Source organism: Oncorhynchus clarkii, unplaced genomic scaffold, assembly GCF_045791955.1.
Source record: "Oncorhynchus clarkii lewisi isolate Uvic-CL-2024 unplaced genomic scaffold, UVic_Ocla_1.0 unplaced_contig_3747_pilon_pilon, whole genome shotgun sequence".
In the NCBI taxonomy this organism is placed as follows: domain Eukaryota; kingdom Metazoa; phylum Chordata; class Actinopteri; order Salmoniformes; family Salmonidae; genus Oncorhynchus; species Oncorhynchus clarkii.
The window spans coordinates 36,808-55,783 of record NW_027258191.1 but is presented as its reverse complement, the minus strand read 5'-3'; the positions used below and the strand labels follow the sequence as shown (position 1 = coordinate 55,783).

The following is an 18,976-nucleotide window of genomic DNA, read 5'->3' as shown; positions in this document are numbered from 1 at the left end:
TGACGATGAGAAGAGAGACGAGGAGATACGATGAGAAGAGAGACGAGGAGAGGAGAGACGATGAGAGGAGAGACGATGAGAGGAGAGACGATGAGAAGAGAGACGAGGAGAGACGATGAGAAGAGAGACGAGGAGAGGAGAGACGATGAGAGGAGAGACGATGAGAGGAGAGACGATGAGAAGAGAGACGAGGAGAGACGATGAGAAGAGAGACGAGGAGAGGAGAAATACCAACCCTACAAAGCACTTTGAAGCCTGGTGAAAAGCATCATACCATCATATACATTAAAACACTCAGAGAGAAGCTTTTTTACATTTTAAATGTAACCTTTATTTAACCAGGCTAGTCAGTTAAGAACAAATTCTTATTTACAATGATGGCCTACCGGGGAACAGTGGGTTAACTGCCTTGTTCAGGGGCAGAGCGACATATTTTTACCTTGTCAGTTTGGGGATTCGATCCAACAACGGTTACTGGCCCAACACTCTAACCACTCTGCTAGCTGCTGCCCCAGATTCAAGTGGGCGTCTGTGTATGTTTGTGTGTGTGTGTGTGTGTGTGTGTGTGTGTGTGTGTGTGTGTGTGTGTGTGTGTGTGTGTGTGTGTGTGTGTGTGTGTGTGTGTGTGTGTGTGTGTGTGTGTGTGTGTGTGTGTGTGTGTGTGTGGGGTCAGGGGTCAATTGCTTGCTACACACCAGTCAGATTACAATCTGTATGTTCCTCCTGCAGTGCAGAGAAAACCAATCAAGTGGGAGGTTCTAGAGTAGAGACCAGCAATCTAGGAAACATATAATTATCTACCCCTCACACACACACAGTGAATCTGTGTACGCAACAGTATATTAATCAACACAACAAGCTACCTGAGTGCATGAGGCACTCTTTACTGTATACATGAATACGCCCACACACACACACACACACACACACACACATTTAGTCCAGGCAGCTATGTGTAGTGTGGGCTTGAACTCAATCTGTGTCACGCCGCCTTCCAGACCAGCTGGACTCTGCATCTGCTTCCTGTCCTAGACCATGCCCCCTGGGACCTCAGACAGTTTAGGGCCACTGCTGACCTCACGCCCCATAAATCCCCTCATACACATCAACTCACACAAAGACATACAAGCACACACACAGACATAAAGACCAAAATGCTCATGTTCACACTCCTACATTTCTCTGCACACACACACACACACACACACACACACACACACACACACACACACACACACACACACACACACACACACGCATTTTGATTTTGGGATTTGATGGAGGACCATAATGTACCAAAGCCTCAACCTCTGGGGAGAGAATTGATTTTCCAATCATCTCCATCTGCTGGAGTGTGTGGGGGATGGGAGAACCCTATTACTGAGGTGTGTGTGTGGGATGGGAGAACCCTATTACTGAGGTGTGTGTGTGGGATTTGAGAACCCTATTACTGAGGTGTGTGTGTGGGATGGGAGAACCTTATTACTGAGGTGTGTGTGTGTGAGTGTGTGTCCCTGAAAGGGCCCCTCGTGCATCCCTTGTTGCATTGTTCCACATACACAGAGCAACAACATGTTTATGTCTGTGTGTGTGTGTGTGTGTGTGTCCGTGTGTGTGTGTCCGTGTGTCTGTGTGTGTGTGTCCGTGTGTGTGTGTGTGTGTGTGTCTTTCTCTGCTGCTTGAACACTCGGTCACTGTCCTGCAGGAATCACTTAGGTTGAGAATTTAGTGGCGGAGGGCCAGAGCTTAGAGTTTGGGGGCCTCTGCTTTGGCCCTCAGAACACACACACACACACACACACACACACACACACACACACACACACACACACACACAGTGCATTTATGGGCCTAGAGTAACATTCTGTTGATGTTCTGTTTGTACATTCTGTTTCTTAGAGTGCAGCAAGTACCATTAGTGTTCCCTTATCGAAACTTCATGAATCCAGCTTTGACTAAACATAAATTAGTTCTAAAAGAAAAAGCCACAAAGAATGTCAGCCCTTGACATTTATTTTGCTCCGTCTATCCTATGGAGGCTGTGTGTGTGTGTGTGCGAGCGTGTGTCTGTGTGTGTGTGTGTGTGTGTGTGTGTGTGTGTGTGTGTGTGTGTGTGTGTGTGTGTGTGTGTGGGTGTGCTCTGACAAGTGCACTCTGGTCCTAACGCACAGGATGAGTAAACTACTCCTAAGGGAACCAGAGGAAATGGTCAACACAGTCCCAATACTGTCCAGACAGACAGTCCCAATACTGTCCAGACAGAGACAGTCCCAATACTGTCCAGACAGAGACAGTCCCAATACTGTCCAGACAGAGACAGTACCAATACTGTCCAGACAGAGACAGTCCCAAGACTGCCCAGACAGAGACAGTCCCAATACTGTCCAGACAGAGACAGTCCCAAAACTGTCCAGACAGAGACAGTCCCAATACTGCCCAGACAGAGACAGTCCCAATACTGCCCAGACAGAGGCAGTCCCAATACTGTCCAGACAGAGACAGTCCCAATACTGTCCAGACAGAGACAGTCCCAATACTGTCCAGACAGAGACAGTCCCAATACTGCCCAGACAGAGACAGTCCCAATACTACCCAGACAGAGACAGTCCCAATACTGCCCAGACAGAGACAGTCCCAATACTGTCCAGACAGAGACAGTCCCAATACTGTCCAGACAGAGACAGTCCCAATACTGCCCAGACAGAGACAGTCCCAATACTGCCCAGACAGAGAGTCCCAATACTGCCCAGACAGAGACAGTCCCAATACTGCCCAGACAGAGACAGTCCCAATACTGCCCAGACAGAGACAGTCCCAATACTGCCCAGACAGAGAGTCCCAATACTGCCCAGACAGAGACAGTCCCAATACTGCCCAGACAGAGAGAAAGGGGATGCAAGAGTGAGAGTGTGTGCTTTCGATTCCAGTACTGCCTGACACACACACACATAGTGAGACCACCTCTCTGCGTAGTGGACACATACACACAAAATTGGCACTCACCAAGCATTTTCCGTTGACACACACATCTCCAGGCTCTTTACTGCAGGCAGTGCCGTCCAGGACACGACCAAAGTTGTAGTAGAAGTTGTGACCCTGGGCCAGACAGCTCAGCTCACACGGGTTAGAACCTTAGGTTAGGAGGTGGTATCACAAGACAAGGCAAACATACACATATAAACAACCTCCTCACGGACAGACATTACCTCTCACATACGACTAAACAGTACAGTTACTAGAAAGTTGGGTTAGTCACGTTACTGGCTATTCTAGTCTATTATCTCCTAGCCGTAGTACTGCAGGACAGGGGTTAAAAGAACTGGACATTTTAATTGATGGAAGGAGGTAACTAGTAGCAGGTGGAGGACAGATGGGAATGGAATGAGGTAGGAGAACGGGGATGGAGGTAGGAAATGGGGGGGAAGTAGTGGTGGGGGTAGGGTCCAGAGGGGAAAGGGTGAAACAGGTCAGTGGAGAGTATGGACTGAACTCATAATACAGATGTGGCCAAATGACAAGCAGATTTCCCAATGGACATATGCCACATTTAGCGCGCACACACACACACACACACACACACACACACACACACACACACACACACACACACACACACACACACACACACACACACACACACACACACACACACACACACACACACACACACATGCCTCACCGACCTCCATGGAAGGTGGTCCATCTGTAACGGTTTCCAGCCACCAGTGGTCTGTCGTTGTAGGCAGAACACTGCATCTCCCTGAAGTCCTCTGAGCCCCCAGCACACCCCTGCAGCAGACAGATACATACAATAGAGAGACCTGGTTACCCAGTGCTATGCACTCACACATGCATGCCTCAAACACACCTCACCACCTTATGTTAATATGTTTAATATACTGTAACCAATACTGACTCACTGTCTAAACACACATGTACACACCCATACTTCTGACAGAGGATCCTCACCGTATACCTTCCAGGTAAACCAACGTCTTGGACGATATATCTTCAAGAATATATACCATGAAAATATACTATTCACTGAGGGTGTAGATGAAAACTCTGTTGTATCTATCTATTTCTGGGACTAGAAGTATATGTACTGTTCATATAGTATCAGGAGCTCAACTTGTGTACAGTACAATGGAGTGACAGGTTCATGTGTCAGTGAAACCGATCACGCCCAGACAGCATACCTGCTTAGTTAAATATAGTAACAGCACAGTTCACATTCACTGAACCAACTTTGTTATCAGCCCTGAAGCACACTTAGCTTATCGTTTCCAAATGTTTGACAACAATACGAAGGTCTGCATCCACCATTCTGTATGGAAATCCATCATTCAAAAGTTGTGATTCTGATTACACCTTTTTTGTTGTTGAAGGAGAACAGATGTATTTTTCCCTTCGGTTTGGTTATTCTTAGACAGTGAAGAAAGTGAGAAAGCAGAAAGGGATGATGCAGGGTTGAAAGTGATTGACTTTAGGGTGGACCAGGAATCGAACCCTTGTGTCTCGGGGCAAAGAGTGAATGGGGGTCTGCAGTAGACAGCACACGACAACAAGTCACAGTTACAATGAGATTGTAACACAGTGGAATCTCAAACTCCAAAAAAAAGCAACAAGTGACACATTGATAGGTTACAAATTCCTGTCATACACACAAGGCTGACGCAGGGTTACAGATCTGTTTGCAATTTAGCCAACTCCTCGTTCTGTTGTGTTTATCCATTGTCTTGCCAGCGTGTCATGTAGGCCTATGGCAGGAGTCAGAGGAGTTGGCACTTCAACAGATGAGACCAGGGGTGTGTTAATTAGACTAAAGGGACTTCCTGGACTCATCCAAAACAAAATGCTCCTTTAAATGTTATTTTCCAAAATGTTTTAAACCGTTTTCCATTGCGTTCCGTACACAAGCTTGACACTCACTTGGCTGCATGATATTGTGGATGTTGTAGTGGGCCAGTAGGTCTTGGCATGATAGACATGTGCAAACACAGCATACTGCTTTCCCTGTGTGGTGATGTCATCGTGTTGACACATACCTTGGTGTTGCAGATCTTGTATTGTCTGGGGTCTCCTGAACATGGTCCGCCAACTGGGTTCCTGGGACAGAGTTCAGTCATTTATGAAAATGACAATGACTTAGAAATAAGGAGGGTTCTATGGTGTAACAATCAAATAAAGGCTATTACGGTGAGCCTGATGTCCCGCAGGCAGATTCTGCATGTAGACTGAGAGAATCTGCCAGGACTGAGTGGGATGTGTGAGATCCGAGCAGCATTAGTTCATTTTTTTTGTCACTGGTTATTTGGATGAATCAGGATTGGGAAAAGGCGATGCTTAAACTGATTCGCCTTGAGTGCATCGCACCTGTGCCCACACGGATCAGAAGGGGGGGGCGGGGGGCTTTGCCTGAGAGTTTCCTTTTGCAACGGGGGGGAGACTTGGCATTTGCTGGAAATGTACATTTCTAATACATATGAACACGCAGCTGACCAAATTATGTGAGATTTTACTTCTGCTTTAACAGAGATTACTGTAAGCCTACTGAACACAGGGATGAGCCTCCAGCCAAATGTTTTCATTTGAGAAGTAGTCAATCTGACTGGGGCCATTGTGGTCAAAATGTTAAAGGCCCTGTCCAGTTAAAAACTTGATTTTTCTATGTTTTATAATTCCTCAAAATAAGGTTGGAATAATACTGTGAAATTGTGAAAATGATGATAATGCACTTTTAGTGTAAGACTGTACACTTATGGGCACACTAAATAAGGCCACTGGTCATCCCATTACAGAAATCTGACTTGAATGGTAGTCATTGTGTTCTCATGTTTTATTACTAGATAGACCACAGCAAATACAGAGAAAGCAGCATACAAAGACATTCACTGACATTTTTTGAGGGTTAACCTGTTTGAAACAAGTCTCTATTGTGATTGGACCATCCCTGGTTCTTACCTGGTGATGCAGGTGCGTGTACGCACAGAGGCCCCTCCCCCACATGAGCGCGAGCACACGGACCAGCCATTCCACGAGGCCCATTCGTTCCTGTAGTGCAGCTGTCGTCGTGCACGCGCTGAACGACCCTCTGAAGGACCCCATGCAGACACCCAGGAAGACTGAGACACAGAAGGTCAGAGGTCAACATAATTTATTAACGTAAAGTAAACTAGACTCTATTGATATATTCCTAATGGTTCACATACATTACAAACAGCACTCTGCATCAACTGATTATTCATTGATTCCTACAGAATTGATCCCAAAGGGCCAAGGCCATTAGCTTATTGGTTGGAGAATCAATTCTCTAGGGCCCCAATTATGATTCCTTAGAAGATACATCACTTTGGATTGAACGATTGACTGATTGATTTGGTCATTCAACAATACCCTTAGACAACAGTCAAATCAGTTTCCGTTATTACCACTCACACATTATGATTAAAGCAGTACCTTCATTCCAAATGATTGAGTGTGAACATGTATTGCCAGAATAAATACAACAACTCTCTCCCCATTGTGGAGCTCTGGGCCCATGTTCATAAAGTTTGAGTTCATGCCCGACTACATTGCAGACGCATACCAGATCGTACAATGCCTGGATAAGTATTTAACATATCACACTGTGTGTGTGTGTGTGTGTGTGTGTGTGTGTGTGTGTGTGAGAGAGAGAGAGGAGGGGGTGAAAGCGAGGTATAGGTGAGGTAAATGCCATGAATGCGTGAAAGCGGTGTAGTGTGTGTGTGTGTGTGTGTGTGTGTGTTTGTACACAACCTGCTACCTGTCAACAAGATGACCTTGGGGAAGCCAGTTGTTTAGTGCTGTATATAAAAGCTTCATCTCCATCACATAAATCTATTTCAAGAGTGTGTGTGTGTGTGTACCTGCACCCCTATGTGACAACTGTAAACACAGCCAAACAACAAAATGATGAGAGAACTAAACGGTTCATTTTCAAAAGCATTCCAGGGTTTCTCTGGAGGGGGATTTAAACTGTCAGTGATCCCTCTTATCTTTCATAGGGGAGCAGAGCATGGGCTTCAAAACCTTTCACTTACAGTACACATTATTATGTATCCCTCACTGACAAACATATCCACTTCTACTGAAAGCATTGCTGTGCACGTACGTGGTTGACACCTGTGCCGAAGGTGTGTGTTCACCCTGTCCGACTTCCTGGTTGGTTACTATTGGCCCGGTTTCAGATCAATCAGTTCCCTTGTTGTGCATAGCTGTAAGCAATATGGTTATATCCCCACCTATCTTTCTGAGAGCCCTAGCCCTGGGTGGAGTTTAGGCCATATTATTTGTATACTATCAGGTATTTTCAGGTCAATGAGGGGGAGTCACTAAAGGCCAAGTGAGTGGATTGGAAATCGTCCCCAAAATCTGCCTCTTTATAACTGACAGAGTCAGATTTCCCTCCGTTAAGGTTCAGGAGTGACTAGTCTAGAGGACTACATTACACACGCCATCATATGGTCCATGGCAGGGTGACCTGGGGTTACAACCACCGCCAGTTAAATTAGCATCGATAAAGTTGGCGATAGGAAGGCCCGGCATACTAGACTAATGAAAACAACCTCTGACCTTTCCAAACACCCCCCAATCCCCTTTATTTTCCCCTTATCCCTCAATATATTCCGGGAGAGGTGATTGAAGGTAAGGTACAGCGAATCAGGAATCCCCTTCACTTCTACAGAGTAAATAAGTCATATTTGTCTGAGCCAAAACAGCCCATAGGACAGGAGCCCATCTCCTATTTCTATAGTGTGAGGCAGCTTGGTGTCCACCTCTTGGACATGCTAGTCTGTCGCAGGGCCTTACCCCCAAACTATCTCCCTACTGCTGTGTGCCAAGCAGAGAGCCCTCGTTTCTAGAGTCTTTGGTACGACTCGACCTGGAAACAAACCCACAACCTTACAATCTCAATCTCTTCTTGGACTCCTGAGTGGTGCAGCGGTCTAAGGCACTGCATCTCAGTGCAATAGTCCCTGGTTTCGAATCCAGGCTGTCACATCTGTCCGTGATTGGGAGTCCCATAGGGCGGCACACAATTGGCCCAGCGTCGTCTGGGTTTGGCTGGGGTAGGCCGTCATTGTAAATAACAATTTGTTCTTAACTGACTTGCCTAGTTAAATATAAAATAAATTAATAAAGACAGATAGTCTTACCATAAGACCTCTGAATTGAACGCTCTCAGAGTGGCTTATAGGTAATCAGGTTGACCTGGCTACCAGAATGGATGGACGTCTCAGGGTAGGAGTGCTGATCTAGGATCAGGTCCCCCGTCTATGTGATCTTATTCATTGGGATTCAAGAAGGGAAGACGGGTCCTAAATTAGCACTAGGTTTACTTAGATGTTAGACTAGATTGTGGATTTGTGTCTGTAGGAACATGCACATAAACTAATCCCAGAGAAGATTTAGGAGAACAGAACTGTGCTGATCTAGGATCAGTTTTGCCTTGTAGATAGAATATTCGTACATGGACAGGACATCGTGGATCAACAGTCCTACTCATACAGAATATGAAGCCGATACAAAACGTCGTTCACACCATTTCTATTCACACCTTTATGAAGACTAAATCATATTATTGGTAACTATGGTAGTTATCAAGGTAGATTGTTGTTTTTCAAGTGTATCATTTTGATGCATCTGAATAACTCAGGTAAGACTCTGGTAAGAGTTAAGGTAAGAGAATAAAGACTTCCACAAAGTTGAATTGTTGTTTGTGTAACATAGTGGATGAATAAAGCACAGGGGAGCAGCATGATACAGTGTGCTGGCCTTTCTTTATACATCGTGCATTATTGCCCAGCACCTGTGTAGCAACGCGCCGCAGGTCCATGGTCTCGTGATGAGGTGGCCCTGCCTGCGACTTCAAAATCAATGTCAAGTTTCTAACATCCCTGTTCACCCATGAGTGTGTGGCCAGGCAGGTCTCCAACTCAATCATCAAGTTTGCTGACGACACAACAGTAGTAGGCCTGATTACCAACAATGACGAGACAGTCTACAGGGAGGAGGTGAGAGACCTGGTGGAGTGGTGCCAGGTAAACAACCTCTCCCTCAACGTCAACAAAATGAAGGAGCTGATCGTAGACTACAGGAGACAGCAGAGAGCACACCCCCATCCACATCGACGGAGAGGGCCAAATGTTTCATGTTCCTCGGCGAGCACATCACTGGTGACCTGAAATGGTCCCTTCACACAGACAGACAGTGTGGTGAAGAAGGCGCAACAGCACCTCTTCAACACCAGGAGGCTGAAGAAATTCGGCTTGGCCCCTAAGACCCTAACACACTTGCACCACTGAGAGCATCCTGTCGGGCTGTATCAGCGCCTGGTACGGCAATCACATCGCCAGCAACTGCAGGGCTCTCCAGAGGGTGGTGTAGTCAGCCCAATGCTTCATCAGGGGCACATTGCCTGCTCTCCAGGACATCTACAGCACCCGGTGTCACAGGAAGGCCAAGAAGATCAAGGACCCCAGCCCCCCGAGACATGGCCTGTTCATCCCGCTACCGTCTAGAAGGAGGAGACAGTACAGGTGCATCAAGAGACTGGGACCATCAAATCTGGGATCGAGAGGCACAGTCACTACTAGCCGGCCTCAGCCCAGTACCCTGCCCTGTACCTAACACACGGTCACTAGCCGGCTACAACCGGGTTATCTACCCCACACCTTAGAGATCACTGCCCTATGTGCATAGAGTCATTGAACACTGGTCACTTTAATAATGTTCACATACTGTTTTACCTAATTAACATGTATATAGTGTATTCTAGTCATGGCTCATCCTATATAACTACTGCTATACACACCTTTCTATTCACATACTGTCCATATCGTCTACACACATCATTCACATACATCTACAGGGGCTTCAGAAAGTATACCCCTTGATTTTTACACATTTTGTTGTGTTAAAAAGTGGGATTAAATGTATTTAGTAATAATTTTTTTCTTAAATGATCTAAACAAAATACTCTATAATCTTGATTTCCTGTTGTGTTTTTAATTTATTTGTTATATCTTGTTTATTATTTGTGTACTTGTTTGACATGATACTGCATTGTTAGGAGCTAGTAACTTAAGCATTTCGGTGCAACCTCTATAAAATATGCAACCAATACACTTTTGATTTGAGACTTTGGTCTCTACCGTGGGTGAGCCGGGTTCAGATCCCGCCCATGACATGATTTCACCTTAGTTGACTTCAAGAGTTTGGCACATGCCTACCTTAGTCAGACAAACACCTGTAAAGTGCTCCATTTGATCACTCCCCTTTTCACTATAACCCAGTCAGAGGAATGACACGGATGATTGGCTGAGGGTTAACGGACATGGCTGGGCAATGGTTGACTGTCTCAGCCACCGGAGGGTTTTTGTGTGTGTGCGAGTTAGTGAGTGAGTGAGAGAGAGAGAGAGAGTGAAAGAGTGAAAGAACGAAAGAAAGAGTCCAGGACCAAGAGATGGTGTTAACAAGGCTGTAAATTCAACCTCAAGTTCAGTTTTGCTGCCACATTTTAAACCGGTCTGTCTGTGCGTCAATGTCAGGAGGAGGTCTGTGTGGGGGAGTGTGAGGGGTGTGTGTACGTGTGTCAGGAAAGCCTCCTTTGCCCTCAGGCTCTCCCTGACAACCAGACAAACAGTGATGAAAGATGGCCGCTCCGCTTGAAGGAGAAGCAAGGGGCAACGCAGCAATTAGAGAGTGCCCAGATGGGAGAGAGATGGAGAGCAACTACCAGCCCTATAGGAACATGCCGCCATCCCCGCCTCCATTAGCAGGCTAAACGCTACACAAACATTCCAATCAGCTCCTTTCTTCCAGAACCTCAATCGCCGTGTCAGCTGGACCCCTCATCACATCTGATACTAGTTGGAGCACTTTGATTTCTATATTATCTAAATGACCTGGATTTTCCTCAGGGAAACACTGGAGAACAGGGATTTGTGTCCCAAATGGCACCCTATTCCTTATATAGGCCACTACTTTTGACCAGGACCCATAAGGGTTAGGGTTAATAGTGCACTATATAGGGAATAGGGTGCCATTTGGTACACAAACTTTCTTTGCACAGATTAGAGCATCAGACTAATCAGGCCCTGTTCTCAGACCTGTTTCTGCTGTCTTGCCAACTCCTATGGTCATTGTCAAGCCAATAGGAGTTGGAAAGAATACACAAACAGATCTGGGAGCAGGCTACTGAATGAGGTCTGTGAGTTTATAAAGCGTCCAGCCAGGATGGGTTCAATTCCATTTCACGTCAGCCATTTCAGGGGGATGATTGGAAATGTCCCATTAATGTAGCATTGTTTCATGAGTTGACTCAAAACCGTGGGCATCCAGTCAGATTCAGTAAGAATCCAAACATTCTTGTCTGAGGTTTCCAAAAGCTTTCCTAGCGAAAGTGTTAATTTTCATTATTTAGTAGTGTTATCTTGACAACATGAAATCACACGCTCGCAGAACAGTTAAGTGCTTAATTTGACAAATTCTGTTCGTTCACATGTATACTGTATAATTGTTACTCTCTCGCGGCTGTGCAGCAGGGCTGTGGAGAGAAATAAGAAACTTCTTTAGCGACGTGAAACCCAGCCCTCAGCAGGCACTGTGGACATGTCCTATCAGTGTTACCCTCTTACAGCTCCCCCCTACTTTGTGCAATTTCCACCTGAAGACATACCCAAATCTAACAGCCTGTAGCTCAGGCACAGAACCAAGGATATGCATATTATTGGTACCATTTGACAGAAAACACTCTGAAGTTTGTGTACATGTGAATTGAATGTAGGAGAATATAACACAATAGATCTGGTTTAGATAAAACAATGAAGGAAACCATACGTTTTATATTTTTATTTTTGTATCATCATCTTTAAAAGGAACAAGATATAACAAACATTCAGATAGGATGATGGGGACAATTTCAGTGAAAAATATAAGGGGGCAACAGTACTTGTGCAAAGTTTCAGAATGATAACTTCCAAAATGAGTGTGCTACATGACATTTATCATGAAGTCACCCAGGTGTCCCACACAAGTAGCCCAAATGTACCCAAGTGGCCAAATTGGTGAAGGTATACATTTTTAAACAAATAACTATATACAAAATACCAAAATGGTATTCTAACACCCCCCCCCCCCCCCTCCCAAAGAATTGAGAAAAAAAAATGGGGAAAAAATAATGATTGATTAATGAGGTGTGCTGGAGAAGGTAGTGAAGAACTAACTTACGCTGGGCTGGGAGGACAGGTAGACGGCAGAGACCAGCAGGCAGATGAAGGTCAGAGCCTGGCAGAGAGACAACCTTCTGGAGACAGAGACAATAAACAACCTCAGTCAGTTACACACCCAGCTTTTCTCCATACCAATCACACCCTCACATCGATAAACAACCCCGATTAAATCAGAGAGAGAGAGAGAGAGAGAGAGAGAGAGAGAGAGAGAGAGAGAGAGAAATGAGAGGGGACAGCCAGAGAGAGGGAGGTGAGAGAGAGGGAAAGCGAAAGACAAAGAGAGAGTGGGGAGGAGGGAGAGAGAGAAGAGAGACTTTTGATGGTCTTTATTGACAAATCCTCACTTACAGAAGTTTAAAAAAACAGAGACATCCTCACAGTAGTTAAACACACAGAGACAGAGAGACAGAGACAAAGACAGACACAGAAAGAGACATCTTCACTGAGTTCAAGACAGAGACACAGAGAGAAAGGCAGAGATACAGAGACAGAAGGACAAAGAAATCAGGTGAATTATTAAATTCAAGCTATATGTTGTAATATCTAAGCAAGATTCATGATGTTGTGTAAATGTGAATGGCACTAGCCCAAGTGCTCCCTTGGAGAGGTAGAGTGGTACATTTGTAGTGGAGATATCCATCTTGTGGGCAGACATGACAGGCCAGATGGAAATAGCAAGCAAAAGCGAGAGAGAGAGAAAGACAGACACAAACAGAAAGTTGGACAGAGAGAGAGCGAGAGCCCAATCGGGAGACAATGAGAGAGAGAGAGAGAGAGAGAGAGAGAGAGAGAGAGAGAGAGAGAGAGAGAGAGAGAGAGAGAGAGAGAGAAATGAGAGGGGACAGCCAGAGAGAGGGAGGTGAGAGAGAGGGAAAGTGAAAGACAAAGAGAGAGTGGGGAGGAGGGAGAGAGAGAAGAGAGACTTTTGATGGTCTTTATTGACAAATCCTCACTTACAGAAGTTTAAAAAAACAGAGACATCCTCACAGTAGTTAAACACACAGAGACAGAGAGACAGAGACAAAGACAGACACAGAAAGAGACATCTTCACTGAGTTCAAGACAGAGACACAGAGAGAAAGGCAGAGATACAGAGACAGAAGGACAAAGAAATCAGGTCAATTATTAAATTCAAGCTATATGTTGTAATATCTAAGCAAGATTCCTGATGTTGTGTAAATGTGAATGGCACTAGCCCAAGTGCACCCTTGGAGAGGTAGAGTGGTACATTTGTAGTGGAGATATCCATCTTGTGGGCAGACATGACAGGCCAGATGGAAATAGCAAGCAAAAGCGAGAGAGAGCGAAAGACAGACACAAACAGAAAGTTGGACAGAGAGAGAGCGAGAGCCCAATCGGGAGACAATGAGAGAGAGAGAGAGAGAGAGAGAGAGAGAGAGAGAGAGAAGCGAGAGAGAGAAACCCATCGGGAGACAATGAGAGACCCATCGAGAGAGAGACAGTCAGACGGCTGAGACCAGCAGGCAGATGAAGGTCAGAGTCTGTGGCGACCTAAATGCCAGAACCGAACAAGAACCTGACACCCTCAGCACACAGCGGAACAAACACCTGCCTAGAAGTGACAGCATTCCCTCCCCCATATGCCCCTATGACAACATAACCAACAAAAACTGGTCACAACTACTGCAGATCTGTCACACGCTGGGACTCTGGTTGTTACACCTACAGCTCATCTCTTGGCAGTAGTACTGTAGAGTACTGTATCACTGACCTCAACCCAGAGTCTCTCAGAGCGTTCATCCCATTGACACCCCTATCAGATCATAGCAAATGAACAGAGCAATACTCAATCATGAGGCATCAAAGCCAAAGGAACTCAGTAATATTAAGAAATGCTATAGATGGAAGGAATGTACTGTGGACACCTACCAAAAAACAATTAGGCAACAACAAATTCAATACCTTCTAGGCAACTTCCTGGACATAGTGAAGGTTATAGTGAAGGTGTAAATTTGTCAGTAGAAAATGTTAACATTATATTTGACCTCTCAGCTTCCCTATCTAATCCCCAAAAAATCTAAACAGAAAACTGAAGAAAATGAACAACAATGACAAATGGTTTGATGAAGAATATAAAAACCTAAGAAAGAAATTGAGACATCTGTCCAACCAAAAACATAGAGACCCAGAAAACCTGAGTCTACGCATTCACTATGGTGAATCACTAAAACAATACAGAATTACACTATGGAAAAAGAAGGAACAGCAGGTCAGAAATCAGCTCAATGTAATTGAAGAATCCATAGACTAACCACTTCTGGGAAAATTAGAAAACACTAAACAACACGAATAATTATCTATCCAAATGGAGATGTATGGGTAAACCACTTCTCCATTCTTTTTGGCTCTATAACAAAGAGCAAAAACATATACATGATCAAATAGAAATCTTAGAATTAACTATTAAACCCACTGGATTCTCCAATTACCTTGAATGAGCTACAGGACAAAATAAAAACCCTCCAACCCAAAAAGGCATGTGGTGTTGATGGTATCCTCGATGAAATGATCAAATATACAGACAACAAATTCCAATTGACTATACTAAAACTCTTCAACATTATCCTTAGCTCTGGAATCTTCCCCAATATTCGCAACCAAGGATTGATAACCCCAATCCACAAAAGTGGAGACAAATTTGACCCCAATAACTACCGTGGGACATGCGTCAACAGCAACCTTGGGAAAAGCCTCTGCATTATCATTAACAGCAGACTCATACATTTCCCCAGTGAAAACAATGTACTGAGCAAATGTCAAATTGGCTTTTTACCAAATTAACAAACGACAGACCACGTATTCACGCTGCACATCCTAATTGACAAACAAACCAAAACAAAGGCAAAGTCTTCTCATGTTGATTTCAAAAAAGACTTTGACTCAATTTGGCATGAAGGTCTGCTATACAAATTGATGGAGGCACGTGGTGATTGGGAAGAAAACATACAACATTATAAAATCCATGTACACAAACAACAAGTGTGCGGTTAAAATAGGCAAAAAACACACATCTTCCCACAGGAACGTGGGGTGAGACAGGGATGCAGCTCAAGCCACACCCTCTTCAACATTTTTATCAACGAATTGGCGAGTGCACTAGAATAAAAGTCTGCAGTACCCTGCCTCACCCTACTAGAATCTGAAGTCAAATGTCTGTTTGCTGATGATCTGGTGCTTCTGTCACCAACCAAGAAGGGCCTACAGCAGCACTTAGATCTTCTGCACAGATTCTGACAGACCAGGGCCCTGACAGTAAATCTCTAAGACCAAAATAATGGTGTTCCAAAAAAGGTCCAGTCGCCAGGACCACAAATACAAATTCCATCTAGACACCGTTGCCCTAGAGCACACAAACTATACATACCTTGGCCTAAACATCAGCACCACAGGTAACTTTCACAAAGCTCTGAACGATCTGAGAGACATGGCAAGAAGGGCATTCTATTCCATCAAAAGGAAGATAACATTTGACATACCAATTAGGATCTGGTTAAAAATACTTAAAATATCAGTTATAGAACCCACTGCCCTTTATGGTTGTGAGGTCTGGGGTCCGCTCACCAACCAATAATTCACAAAATGGGACACACACCAAATTGAGACAACGTAAAACTTAAAACATCAAAGAATTCATGCAGAGCAGAATTAGGCCGATACCCGCTAATTATAAAAATCCAGAAAAGAGCCATTCAATTCTACAACCACCTAAAAGGAAGCGATTCCCAAACCTTCCATAACAAAGCCATCACCTACAGAGAGATGACCAATTCAGGCCTCGCTTAACACAGGAGCCCCGGCTCTAGGGGTCACTGATAACAACAAACAAGCTTCCATGCCACTGGGGCCCCTGGGGGCAGGGCAGGAGCCAAAGTCAAGAATGCACCCACACAACCACCCTCCATCATCATTAACTCTCTCTCCCACAGCAGCACCAGGGTTCAGCCACCTCCCACCATCATCATTAACTCTCTCTCCCACAGCAGCACCAGGGTTCAGCCACCTCCCACCATCATCATTAACTCTCTCTCCCACAGCAGCACCAGGGTTCAGCCACCTCCCACCATCATCATTAACTCTCTCTCCCACAGCAGCACCAGGGTTCAGCCACCTCCCTCCATCATCATTAACTCTCTCTCCCACAGCAGCACCAGGGTTCAGCCACCTCCCACCATCATCATTAACTCTCTCTCCCACAGCACCACCAGGGTTCAGCCACCTCCCACCATCATCATTAACTCTCTCTCCCACAGCACCACCAGGGTTCAGCCACCTCCCACCATCATCATTAACTCTCTCCCCCACAGCAGCACCAGGGTCCAGCCACCTACCACCATCATTAACTCTCTCTCCCACAGCAGCACCAGGGTTCAGCCACCTCCCACCATCATCATTAACTCTCTCTCCCACAGCAGCACCAGGGTTCAGCCACCTCTCACCATCATCATTAACTCTCTCTCCCACAGCAACACCAGGGTCCAGCCACCTCCCACCATCATCATTAACTCTCTCTCCCACAGCACCACCAGGGTTCAGTCACCTCCCACCATCATTAACTCTCTCTCCCACAGCACCATCAGGGTCCAGCCACCTCCCACCATCATTAACTCTCTCTGCCACAGCAGCACCAGGGTTCAGCCACCTCCCATCATCATCATTAACTCTCTCTCCCACAGCACCACCAGGGTTCAGCCACCTCCCACCATCATTAACTCTCTCTCCCACAGCAGCACCAGGGTTAAGCCACCTCTCACCATCATCATTAACTCTCTCTCCCACAGCACCACCAGGGTTCAGCCACCTCCCACCATCATCATTAACTCTCTCTCCCACAGCACCACCAGGGTTCAGCCACCTCCCACCATCATTAACTCTCTCTCCCATAGCAGCACCAGGGTTCAGCCACCTCCCATCATCATCATTAACTCTCTCTCCCACAGCACCACCAGGGTTCAGCCACCTCCCACCATCATCATTAACTCTCTCCCCCACAGCAGCACCAGGGTCCAGCCACCTACCACCATCATTAACTCTCTCTCCCACAGCACCACCAGGGTTCAGCCACCTCCCACCACCCATGACTGTAACACACAACTATTCTCAAATGTAAGAACTGAGTGTATTTGTACGTGTGTGTACCCATGCGGATGTGTAGAGGATATGTTTTCCCAATGCCCTAGAAACGCTAATTCAGTCAAAATAAACAAAGTGTGTGTGTGTGCCAGCTACCTACCTTATTTAACCTTAGGTTTATACAGGTAGGTCAATTAAGAACAAATTCATATTTACAATGAAGACCTGTCTGCAGTGGCAGAGATGGAAGCAGTACAGCCTTTTTTATATACCATTCAGCCTATGACTGCTTATTAAACACATGATACTGCTGATAAAGGACCTTGTCTGTCAAAACGTTCCTCCTATAATCAATAGAATGGAGCCAAACATATTGTAAACATGTGTTTGGTACCCCTCTATTCCTGCCATTACAATGAGCCCGTCCTCCTAAAGCTCCCCCCACCAGCCTCCTCTGCTGTACAGTTCCCTTCGTTCTTTAGTCATGTTTATTTATTTGAATGACTGCCGTGCTCCATCTGGATATGTGTGGAGATGCTCTCTTTTCAATGTGTATGACTGTTAGCACAACTGTATGTCTTGAGCAGCCACTGCCAGCCAGTCTACTCCCTGTCTGTCCTTATTAAACCGTCTACATTCACCTCAAGGATGCTCCGACGATAACCCGAGACCACACACACACACACACTTAATTTGACTCGTTACACCCACATGCACACTGGTTATGCGCACACAAACAAGCACATACACAGGATATCTGTACTTCATCCTCTCCCTGGCTGACACACACAGTCACTCTGACTCATCAAAGGCTTTAGTGTGTTTTCTCAGAAATGCCTCCTCAGAAATGGTTGGAAACCCCCCCTATAAAGGCTTCCTGGTACTGATTTGTTTAGTGCTAACTAACTACTGTTAGTCCATCTGTAAGGAGAGTTGCACAAGTCAAGTGGGTCTGATTTGTCATTTGAGAAACAGCACATGAGTACGTCCCTAATGGTACTTTATTTCCTACATATGGCTCTGGTAAGAAATGGTGCACTATGGGCCCAATAAATAGAATAGGGTCCCATTTGAGGCGACACTCATACCATTTGTCCAAGTCTCAGTATTAGAGACCACTAGGGTACGTTAATGTTAGATCTCAAGCACCAAAACAAGCTCATCCAGGCCCACCCACTCAGATTGAGCAAAAAATGAATATTTGTATTTATTAATAAAAAAACAAAAATATGCCCTTTAATTTCCAGTGTTCCAAACAGGACATTATTTGTCTTTTTATCTAAACATGCAAACACCATCAGATAGAATTGACAGCATGCAGTGCACTTTGTTAGTCAGATTTGATTAAATATAACAGAACTCATGACCTGGGGTGACATTCATTCTCACAAAAATTGCCAAAAATAACTAACTGAAAGCCACACCCCCAATAAACCACGAATATGACTGCATTGAGGCATACAGTGCATTCAAAAAGTATTCAGACCCTTGAACTTTTTCCACATTTCCCAGACTCTTGAACTTTTTCCACATTCCACAGCCTTATTCAAAAATGTATTTAAATGTTTTTTTCCCCCTCAATCTACACACAATAGCCTATAATGATGAAGCAATCTATTAAAACTGAA

At 45.1% G+C, this 18,976-nt stretch overlaps 1 protein-coding gene across 3 annotated transcripts in view; it reads right to left on the bottom strand.

Annotated features, from left to right (window-relative positions):
• LOC139395938 (ADAMTS-like protein 5) overlaps positions 1-18,976 on the bottom strand; it is a 55,005-nt gene that overhangs the window by 20,296 nt on the left and 15,733 nt on the right. For 2 of the 3 annotated variants that reach the window (XM_071143247.1, XM_071143248.1), the window contains exons 2-6: positions 12,256-12,331; positions 5,965-6,125; positions 5,049-5,109; positions 3,680-3,789; positions 3,004-3,131 (exon numbers count right to left, since the gene is read on the bottom strand). In XM_071143247.1, the coding sequence (XP_070999348.1) occupies positions 3,004-3,131; positions 3,680-3,789; positions 5,049-5,109; positions 5,965-6,034 (369 nt within the window). In that variant the 5' untranslated portion in view covers positions 6,035-6,125; positions 12,256-12,331. The remainder of the gene's footprint in view (positions 1-3,003; positions 3,132-3,679; positions 3,790-5,048; positions 5,110-5,964; positions 6,126-12,255; positions 12,332-18,976) is intronic. The other variant, XM_071143246.1, reaches the window with a different exon arrangement.